At 37.6% G+C, this 12017-nt stretch overlaps 1 protein-coding gene across 1 annotated transcript; it reads right to left on the bottom strand.

Moving 5' to 3' along the window:
• Window positions 1–1399: 1399 nt before the first annotated feature.
• On the bottom strand, window positions 1400–2590 carry LOC133335471 (solute carrier family 2, facilitated glucose transporter member 12-like). Its single transcript, XM_061543745.1, has one exon. The coding sequence runs from the start codon at window positions 2588–2590 to the stop codon at window positions 1400–1402; it is 1191 nt and encodes a 396-aa protein (XP_061399729.1).
• Between the last annotated feature and the right edge of the window lie 9427 nt (window positions 2591–12017).

Genomic DNA, 12017 nt, shown 5'->3' with positions numbered 1-12017 from the left:
TTGGCCGCTGTTTATATGAACTCGCGACATAGTGCGCTGTCTGTATCTGTCACCAGGTTTCCATCTTCATCTCTACAGGAGAATGTGCCTGCGCCAAAGCCATCGGTTTGGTGTTTTACTCGTTTGTAAAATTTCCAGACTTCATTCCGACTCGTGTACATCTCGATTTGCTCACTTTTTTCTTGTTCTTTCTTCTTTTTTCTGAAAATACGTTTCTCCTCTCTCCTTTTCTCTCGCTTTTGCTTTTGCTGAAGTTTGTAGGGAGTGGGCAATTCTTTGCCATTGTGCTTCTTTGCCAGGAGTGCTTTCGAATAGCAAGTGGGTAAGTTGAGCGGAGTTGGCTTCTGCTATCTGTTGTGCTTGCAGCTTTTCGACTTTAAGTTTCCGTGTTGTGTTAGATCGCACCTTTGCTGCGCCAGTTATGTTCAACGTGCGCACTATTTTAATCATTGTTGAATGTAGCTACCCCAGGTGACACCGCATGGAGGTCAGTGTTCACAATTGAGATGAAAAAGGGACCAAGATAAGTCCATTAAACGATACACCCAAATATTCGATATTATGGGGATTTTGGCAGGTTTTTCAACATTTTTCAAATTGGCTGTAATTTGCTATGTTTGCTTCTACTTTTTAGGGTAGCACCCATATGACGACACCCCCAATATACGATATTGGCTGTAATTTGCTATGTTTGCTTCTACTTTTTAGGGTAGCACCCATATGACGGCACCCCCATTATACAATATTTAAACACGGTTTTTATTAACGTACTGTCATTCCGTTTGGAACACCTCGATTCCACATCCCACTGTTAGATATTTTGATAATTTCAATCATCTTTTTCTAGAGTACTTATACCCTTCACCACACTGTGGTATATGATATTATGTCTTTGTGCATATATTTGTAGCAGGCAATAGGAATCGTGATAGACCCATGGTTCCTTTTAAGAAAAAATATAGAATTACTTTCTGTGTCGATTTATGCATGTCTGTCTGTCCTTCCATCCATGTATTCTTGTATGCAAAGTATAGGTCTCATTTATGATCCGATTTCCAAGAAATTTAGCTCAGCTCATTTGTTTGGCTCAAGAACGAACCCTATTTAAATTGGAGAAAATCGTTTCAGATTAAGATATAGCTCCCATATTTAGTTTCGTCCGATTTTATGTAAATGGGCCAAACATAACGACGATTTTACTCCTTTAAAGGAAATTTTAATTTAATAAAATTCCTTTATAAATACTTTTAGCTAAAATGTTTTTATTCGTGGACTCCAATTACAACGACTGCGAATGCTTACTAACGAAAATTCCATTTCATTAAATTAGATTAAAAATAAGAGTACATTTTATTGAAATATATTGAATAAGAGTACATTTATTGAAATAATTCTTATATTATGTTTGCTTATTTATAAGTCTTCGAAATTTCACCAAACATTCGCGCAAAGTATCCTTCTTGGTTTCCGGCATTGCCGTTACGGCTATAACAAAGAACCCAATCGACAGCCCACCAACGGTGTAAAAGTATTCGGGCAAATCGTAGACATTGAAACGCCACGGTTCCGATCGTATGGCAATAACGACGATGTGTATGGACATTTCCACAATGAAGGCAATGGCCACAAAATATGGCTTAACGGCCAATGGAAATGCCTCGGTAAGATAAACGAAAGATGATGCTGTAGCGATGCCGGCAAATAATTGATAAGTTATTAGCAGATAGAGGACAATGGTCATTGTCTCAACGTTTTTTATATTCTTCGTATCGTCGAAAATGCATCCAATGGCTAAGCAGAGGCAGGAACAACAAAAGAAACCTACAATCATTGGAGTTCTACGTCCCTTGGAATCCACTATAAATGTGACCACCATCGTTCCGATCCATGCCAATATTCCGTAAATGTAATATGTCCAGATGGCATCCGGACTGTAAGCAATCGTGGAGGCGTAAGACAATGCAAAGTAGGTGTAAAAACATGAACTGGCTGCTACAAATACCCGATAGAAGGATAGTTTCACTAGAGCTGGAAGTCCGATGAGGGCGCTTTGTAGAAATGTATTCTCCTTATTTTCAGCCAAATAGCGTTTGTGCTCCATCAGCTGTTCATAGGTTTCGTGCGTTATTGTAAATGGTCGCTGTAGGCGTCTTAACACATCGATTGCAATCTCCTCCTGACCACGTGCCAGATAAAAAATTGGCGATTCCAATTGTAGCATAAATGCAATAATGAAACTTATAAATCCCCAAAGAATTGACAGTATCCCCAACATTTGGGACCCATCGAATGATGAATCCGGTGGCCAAATATACATATAGATAATTTGTAGTAATATGCCCAGTTGAAAGCACATTCCAATGGCGGCTGCATTCATGCCACGCATACCTTTGACACATTGTTCGCCGACCAAAACGAATGTTAATGGAAATACCAGGCCCAAGGCGATGCCATTGATGTAACGTGCCGCCACTAAGGAATCCAATGAGCTTGAATTGATAACTAATAGAATACCCGAAATTGTTACCAACAGCGAGGCAAAACACTGCAGAAAACACAATGAACCATCAATTAAAAATCTTGTTATCATGGATCTAACTAAAATTACCGTTATTATCTTCTTGGGAATTCTATTGCAAAGGATTGCTCCTAGAATGACACCTATTATTGCTCCAATGAACCAACTGATTGGTAAGTGTTTATTGGTAAAATAAGCCCCTTTGCCGGGATCCGCTAAGAACATACCACCAGAGGTGAATATTAATACAGCTGAAAGAAGGAGATTGCGTCAATAAAAAAACCATCATTGAAAAAAAATACGAAAAAAAATATTGTTAAATTTGTCTACATCGACACTTATATATACTACACAAAACTTCAAACCTCTGAAATTCTTCATCGGTGACTGTAATTTGGTATTTCAGGTTCGTGGTGGGTAAAAACTTTTTCACGGAACATGTTTTGATATATCCTCAATATAAAGGTTCTAAATTTCCAAAGATTCCTATACTCCAACAGTAATCTTAATGCAAGCTCTATCGTGTCACATAAATTCAAATTGTATACAATCTAGTACCATTTGGTACAAATTAATAGACATTTCCATAACAATGTACCTCAAAAATTTAATAGAAATTATTTTTCTCAAATTAAAAATTTTAACCCCATCGATTCGCTCAAATCCAAACTGTACCAAAATTATTACCACTTAGTACGAATTTCCAAAACTACCAACATACCCCAAATCTTATACTCCGACAGTAATCTTAATTCCAAATTTTCTTGATTCCAGATCTATTTTTTCACCATTAGTACACATTATTATAAATTTTCTTATACACGTATCATAAACATTTATCAGAAATAATTTTTCCCAATTTCAGGATTTTAGCCCAAATCTAAATTGTATCAAATTTAGTACCATTTAGTCCTAATAAGTACAAACTTCCTACTTACCCCAATCATGCACTTCAACGGTTAAACTTTATTTCAAATTTTCACACGTACCTCAGAAATAATTTTTCTCAATTTAAGGATTTTAGCCCCATCGATTCACCCAAATCCAAATTGTACCAAATTTAGTACTATTTAGTCCCAATATGTACGAACTACGTACATACCCCAAACATACACTTCAACGCTAATCTTAATTCCAAAATGCCAGGTTTCCAGCCCGATCGGTTCGCCCAAATTTAAATTGTATCAAATTTAGTACCACTTGGTACACATAAGTACGAATTTTCAAAACTTCATACATACCTCAATTCTACTCTTCAATTCTCAATTTTATTCTATCCGTTTACCCAAATCAAAATTGTACCATCCGTTCCTCCAAATTGTACAAATTTTAGTACTGTTTAGTACTTTTCGTATAAATGAGTACACACATCCGACATATCGAACCTAATTTTCAAACTTGATTCATTTTTTGGACTTTTTTGTCGTACCCTTTACCGAATATCGGAAAATATATATCGGAGCTATATCTAAACCTGAACCGAATTCAATAAAACTTCGCATATGTCTATCTGCACCTATCTCACTACGCTGCCCAATATTTTGTCACAATTGGACAAATCTTGGGAGTTTGGTGCACCATTTAACTAAAATCGGACGAAACTGTATATGAGAGCTATATGTATATCTGATCAAATTTCAATGAAACTTAACACACTCTAACCTAGTCTTAATCGGATACAATTTTGGTCCACCAACCATTTACATAAAATATATATGGGAGCTATATCAAAATCCGAACCGATTTCATCAAATTGTACTAAATTAAGTACGCTATGCAAAATATTGAGTCAATCGGCTTGAATTTGACTATATTTACCTAACATGATGCTGGAAGACGGAAGAAAACAGAAAGATCAGCAGAAATGGTTCGAAAATTAATGAAACGACTTGATCGGAACCTGCGTCGCAATGGTCGAAATATGGTCATGAGCTGAACATATCGCAATATTCCATTTGGCAAATATTGAATAATGAGCTGGAGGTAAAGCCATTGAAATTCCAAAAAGTGCAATAACTTACACCGCAACAAAAAGAAAATAAACTCAAAAGAGCTAATGAGTTGCTTCGCTTGGCCGAAAGTGGTGAACTGCCGAATTTGGTTTTCTCCGATGAGAAAACATTTGTTGTCCAGCAGTTTGTAAGCAAACAAAATGATCGTGTTTACTTGCCAAAGAGGTCATATCGTGGCATCAGAATATATGCCGAATATTATAGCGAAAATATTCAGGAGGGTGTATTAAAGCCTGGGGCACGCTAACATTTTGGCCGAAAACCTTGGACATTCCAACAGGACCCAGCATCTTCGCACTCAGCACACTTCATTTCCGGATACAACGGATTGGTATCCGGAGATTTTGGCGGTGGTGGATTATTGTGTCTGGAGTTTTTTGGAAAGCAAGGTTGGCACTAAAAAATACCAAAGTGTCGATCACCTTAAGAGCAACAACCTCAGAGCAACATTCGGGCAGCGTGTGACGGTTTCATTGGCCGTTTGATGGCCATAATTCGTGCCAAAGGTGACCAATTCGAACAAATCTAAACTTATTCTAAAATTGTATGCTATTTCCGACATTATTTTCTTTCATTTAATAAAATTTAAAAAAAACAGTGAGCGAAGCAGTATAGTCGGACGAGGCCGACCATATGATACCCTACACAATATTCTAACCAGCCGCTCTAAGTATTTGGTCAGATCCCCTTCACCTTTTAAAATATGTGATATTCTGCTATAACGACTAAAAAATCTGACAAAATTAAAGTTTTCTGTTCATTGCACCCCCTAAATGAAATTTCAATAGTAATACTAGGTATTAATAGTCACCTTTACCTAATTACGGATAACTCCCACATCAGAGTACATACAGCCATATAATTGGTATTAATTTGGAGATCAACAACTCCTCTTGGATATACTATCAACTTCTCGGGTATATGTCCCGAGTATATGTGCCCCAGAATAAAGATTTTGTAATTTTTCACACAAAAGTCAGAGTCCATTTGACCCGCTAAATATTGACCAATCTTTATCAAAACAGGCAAGCTTATTCTTTGGTCCGGTCCCCTTCTCCATGCAAAAATTCGGGGTGTTTGGGCAATAACTGCGGCCTCTGGAGCGACCAGAAAAACCGACAAAAATAAAGTTTTTGGTCCATTTCATCCCCTAAATATTAATCGATCTTTTCCAAAAACAATAGGGGTCTTCAATGGCCAGAACCCATCCTACATGCAAAATTTCGTGAAGATTGGTCCATAACTGTGGCCTGTATCGTGTTTACAAATTATAATGGACAGACGGACGGACGGACGGACACACATATCTTGATCGACTAAGCTAGTCGAGATATGACGATCGGTATACTTAAAGGTGGGTCTAGGACCAATATTTCGCGGTGTTACAAACTTTTGGGGCTGCACAAAGCTATAATACCCTGACAACATAGTTGTGTAGGGTATAAAAATTTAAATTATTACGTTTGACTTTGTTGCAGTTTTTTTTATCTGGGAGCTATCAGATATAGATATAGCTGGGAGCTATATCTATATCTGATTCAGTGAAACTTAACGCACTCTAACCTAGTCTTAATTCCATACGTTATGCCAAATCTCTATCTCTATAAATATAAAAATTACGTGTATGTTCGTGATCGCTAAACTCAAAAACTACTGCACCGATTTTTACCAAATTGTATGTACAGGCTCTATGGGGCTTGAGAAGTGTTTCTGTGTAGTGTGAAGTTCACCCGACAGATGGCGCAATATTTAGTTTTTTTGTTTTTTTGCACCGTAACTCAAGAACTAGTACACCGATTTTCACCAAACTTTATGTATATGCTCTGTGGGGCGTGAGGAGTGTTTCTGATTAATTTTAAGATCGTCCGTCAGATGGCGCGCTATATATTTTCCTTGCATTTTGCCCGATTAGAGATTGGGTGCTTATCGACGTTAAGTATTCCGACACCAATTCATACAGAACCTGTTTTCGTGAATAACGCGTGGGAGCGAAACGAAGACAATAATAACTTATCAAATTGAAGTAAAATTAATTTAAATCTACTTATAAAAATTATGTAAGAAACGTATTGTAGATCATCAATTTGAGAACGGCGGGACCGATTTGACTAAAATTTTCTTTCAGTTATCTGTAATTGAAGTGGGAAGGTTTTTATGAAAGAAAATGTTGAGAAGAATACGCAAAAATCTTGAAAAACACAATTTACAGAGGAGTTTCTTACACTACATAAATTACCGTATTAAAGGCAATTTATAGGGTAATTGTTACTACTTTCAAAGTACCAAAAATCAGACTATAGTAGTATATGTCCCACATAATATTTTTCAAGATTTTCGCGTATTTTTTCTCAAAATTGCAGTGGGAAGAGTTTTGTCAATGAAAATTTTGAGAAAAAATAAAAATGTCGGAGATTGAAGTAGTCGAATGTTGTGTTACTTACACCTTTTATAACTCGAATCGTATGTGATCAAAATGGGAATAGTAATTACGCCATCCATACTAAATTATCTCTTGAGGTGAGAGTAGTTAGATAAAAACTTGACCATCTCCTGAAAAATGTTTGGTGGAAAAACCTAAATTGATGCAATTTTGATACCGCAAAACAACGTTTGCCAATATTGATGCCTTTAATTCGATATTTCATGTAGGCTAAGGAACTTTTCTGTAAATTGTCGGTATATTGTATATGTCCAACATAAAATCGTACGTAGCTATATATGGAAGCTATGTATATCAAAATCTGAACCGATTTCAACTAAACTTCACATACATCAAATTGGACCTATTTTAGTACGCTGTGCAAAATGTTGTGTCAATCGGCTTAAATTTGACTCTTTGGTGAACCATTGGCTAAAAATCGGACGAACATATATATGGGAGCTATATCTAAATCTGAACCAATTGTCACCAATTTCAAAAGGGTTCGTCCTTGTGCAAAATAAATGAGCTGTGCAAAATTGCATCAAAATCGAATCATAAATGCGACCGACTCAGAAATTGATTCTATGCATATTCTCAAAAGAAACCATGGGTCTATCTCGTTTCCTTTTGCCTGTTACAAACATATGAACAAATGCATAATATCCTGTACCACAGTGTGGTGAAGGGTATAAAAAATTAAGGCGATACTTTTCAAAACGTTTTTCTACTCCAATAATTTCAAAATTTGCTTTACAAATTGGAGACATAACTACTTTACGTATCAATATCAGACTTCATATTTATTCTAATTCGAGTGTTTTCTATAAAATGTCATCAATCAATTTGTTATCCGATATATTTAATTTTGAGCATTTTTTGCCGCGGTCGTGACATTTTGCACCGCAATCTTCGACTTTTATAGTCTTATGTATGATAGATTAGACCACAGATAATTATTTTCTGGTTCTCTGGAAATCAATCTTATCGGAACAATACTTAAATATTTCTTTGTTTTTAAAAACCAATTGAATGTAGATACACTTACGTATTTGACGGGTATTTGACCTAATACAAAGTAGGCATTTGTTTTTATCATTTGGCACAAAGAAGGACCTTGTTGGCATTAAAATCGGGCACTATAGGTAATTTTATCGTTTTCTTATAAAAAATATTTTTATTCTAAAAATTAATTTATACCAAGGGTTTGGTTTATTTTCTATACTTGGAATCTGCTCGCAATTCAATATTTGTGTCGGGCCTATTTTTGTATATCAAGAATTTTCTACATGTTTTTTTTTCCCAGCAGAACCCCTTCGATTGAAAATACTCTACGTTTATTCCGAATTTGTAATTTCTCTTTCATAGTTAAACCCACCTGCTCCAGCCGAATTCGATTGTGGTTTATTTTTGTGATTTTTTCTGCACCATCCTTCCGGTTCTTCAACGCTTGCCACTGCGGGATATGTTGGTACCGCCGATTTCGGTAGATAGTAGTCAGCCGATTCCTTTGGGCTTGATGGATAATTATTCGACATTGTTTGCGACAACAATTACTGCGTAATTTTCCCAAGATTTCGTTATTCAGTTGTGTCGTATCACAACAGCGTTTGAATTATAACTAATTGTGTTTTGGATATTGTTGTTGTTCTTTTGACAAAAACACAAAATTATTTCATTGTAGGCATTCGCCAGTCATATGTTAACGTTATCAGTCAATAATTTTAAATGATAAGAATGAATATCAATAGTTAATTCTCAATGTATCGTCTGTGGAGGTACGTTGGAGGGGACACTGTACAGTGCTGCTCAAAACGTTTACACTAAAAAAAAGATTATCTACAATGAATACAATTGTATGTTTATAATAGCACGAGACCGCTACTTCGTTAGCGGATATTCTCGAATTCACAGTGACTTATTCAGAATTCTGAGAACAATAATCCTATAATTGATTTTTTTGGAAATTGATATTTGTATTACTCCTTGGGCGTTCGGACGGAATGTGATATATCCGTCGACGTTTTGCTATAATCCCATATACAAAGATCCCGCCTAATTTTCGGTATTTTGAAGATTTACGATGTTAGGATGTTCCATCAGAAAAAGTCTATAATTTCGATACAGGGATTTCGGAGGCTCACTTAGGTATATGCAGAAAATTATCAATACAGGTCCTTTTTTTTACATAGCCCTCAAACAAAAGTGGCGCCCAATTTTCGGTATAATTATTATAGTTTTATTATAATTATTATAGGTTTGAATATTTGGGGAGGATACAGGAAGAAGGGGTTTTTTATTAGGTTTTTTTGCTAAAATATTGACACTTTGTGGAGGAAGTATAAAAATTACCTATTATCCGATTTGAATGAAATTTTGCAATGGTCACTTATTTAGTCAAAAGAAAAAAAACATCGCTTTAGATTTAGATTTCTCCGATTGAGATAAAAATTTTGAGAGCGTATTAAATTTGAAGTAGGTTTATGCATGTGAGGTTTTGTTGAAATTGGTTTAGATTTAGATATAGCTCCCATATTATTTTCATCCGATTTTATGTAAATGACACATCCAATTCATTAAAATCGGTTCTGACATAGATATTACTTACTTACTTAGCTGGCTTGTTACAGAACGGTTGTTCCATAAGCCGAGCTTAAAAAAGATTTCCAAGCGCGTCGGTCTTGTGCGCAAGTCCACCAATTTGGAAGACCACGTTCCAAGATGTTGTTTTCTACTTGGTCTTTCCATCTAATTCGTGGCCTCCCCCTTCTACGGGAAACATCAGTAGGTCCATTTTTATATGCCTTTTGAGCTGGGGCATTTTCATTCATCCGCACAACATGGCCTAGCCACCGTAGTCGCTGCAGCTCAATACGACTGACTATGTCGATGTCCGCGTATAAATTGTAAAGCTCATGGTTCATTCGACGCCGATTTTTACCGTCGACGCAGATCGGCCCGTAGATCTTTCGGAGAATTTTTCTCTCAAACAACCAAAGAGCTGCCGCATCTGATTGCGCAAGTACCCATGCTTCTGATCCATATAATAGCACGGGTAGTATCAGCGTCTTGTAAAGTGTGAGTTTGGTCTAGCGGAAGGTGGCCTTGTTTCTAAACTGCTTACTTAGACCATAGTAGCATCTGTTGGCCATCACAATCCTTCTCCGAATTTCAAAACTGATGTCATTTGTTTTATTTATGGCGGTACCAAGGTATATAAAGTCTTTAAGTACCTCGAAGCTTTAGTTCTCAAGTTCCACAGTTGGTCCGAGTCTACTGGACGTCTTGCGCGTTGATACCATCAGTTTGGTCTTCTCGCCGTTTACTACCAGACCCACTTTGGCAGACTCCTTTTCAATTTGTTCAAAGGTGGCTGTTACCGCTCGCAATGTTCGACCCATTATATCAATGTCATCGGCGTAGGCGAGTAACATGTGTTGTTTGGTGTACAGAGTGCCATTTCTGTTCACCTTTGCGTCTCGTATGACCTTTTCCAGTAGGATGTTAAAAAGATCACACGACAAACTGTCACCTTGTCTGAATCCTCGTTCGGTATTGAAAGGCTCCGATAAGTCCTTTCCTACTTTAACTGCTGACCTTGTGCCACTTAAAGTTATCCTGCATAGCCGTATTAATTTTGCAGGAATGCCGAACGCAGACACCTCTGAACGGATAGGGCTGTCGAATGCGGCTTTATAGTCGACAAATAGGTGGTATGTGTCGATGTGTTTTTCGTGGGTCTTTTCCAGGATTTGGCGCAGAGTGAAAATCTGGTCAATGGTGGATTTGCCAGGTCTGAAGCCGCATTGGTATGGTCCGATGATGTCATTAACCATTGGCTTCAATCGTTCACACAGCACACCGGATAGCACATTATATGCGATGGGAAGGAGACTTATTCCTCTATAGTTGGCACATATCGTCTTGTCTCCTTTTTTGTGCACGGGACACAGGATGCTGAGGTTCCAATCATTGGGCATACATTCGTCTAGCCAAATTGTACTAATCAGCTGGTGCATGCTCCTGACCAGCATCTGGCCACCAGTCTTGAATAGTTCGGCTGGTAACCCATCGGCTCCTGCTGCTTTGTTGTTCTTGAGCCGATTAATTGCTTTTATGACCTCATCTTGGCTAGGTGGTATACACTCTATACCATCATCTCTTATTGGTTCTGGGGTATCTTCTTCATCGCCACTATTTGATACTAGAAGCTTTTCGAAATGCTCCTTCCAGATCCTCAACACGCTGTCTGTATCTGTCACCAGGTTCCCTTCTTCGTCTCTACAGGAGGATGTGCCTGCACCAAAGCCTTTGGTTTGGTGTTTTACTCGTTTACTAGCAGAATTTTAATGTCATGGCCAGGGCAACGGTCATATGCTGTTTCTAGGCGCTCGTAAAATATGTCTTTGGTCTGTTCATCTTTATCTTCGGTCGAAGCATGGGCGCAAATTAGACTGATGTAAAAGAACTTCGCTTTTATACGGATTATAGCAATTCGCTCATCTACTGGAGTGAATCTGGAGACAAGGTCTTTTATTCTCCTGTTAACCATAAATCCGCAGCCAAATTCATGTCTCGTTTCATGGCAGCTATAATACAGGGCGTAATCGTCTGATTTACTTACGCCTGTCCCTTTCCATCGCATTTCCTGTAAGGCAATAATATCGGCTTTGTACTTCTTGAGTATATCCGCCAAAGCGAATACTGCGCCTGTTCTGTACAACGTGCGCACATTCTAAGTGCAGTTTCGCAGATCGTGGTCCTTTATACGTTTGCGGGGGTCGTCAACATTAGGGGGGTTTGGTTTTCTTTTTCTTTGCTTTTTCATAGTAGGTTGGGTTTTCCGAGAGTGGGCAACTAACCCGATGCCTCAACCCATTTTTTTTATGGTTCTTATGTGTGAACTATAATGGCACATGTTAGCTCACTATTTCATCGGATGATGAGAATAGCTCCCCAGGTGGCACCGCGGGGAGATCAGTGTCCACAATTAGATGAAAGAGGGACCAAGATAAGCCTGGACTTCGCCATGTTAAAGCCAATCACAGCCGTTGCTTGATATCTATCA

Source organism: Musca vetustissima, unplaced genomic scaffold, assembly GCF_032173495.1.
Source record: "Musca vetustissima isolate MV318-11 ecotype Yass unplaced genomic scaffold, APGP_CSIRO_Mvet_v1 utg3459, whole genome shotgun sequence".
NCBI lineage: Eukaryota > Metazoa > Arthropoda > Insecta > Diptera > Muscidae > Musca > Musca vetustissima.
The sequence above is the reverse complement of the archived record's forward strand: the minus strand, read 5'-3'. Positions and strand labels throughout refer to the sequence as shown.

What these genes read in the sequence shown, in the direction of transcription:
- LOC133335471 (XM_061543745.1), bottom strand. Translation starts at nt 2,590, where the DNA reads ATGATAACAAGATTTTTAATTGATGGTTCATTGTGTTTTCTGCAGTGT.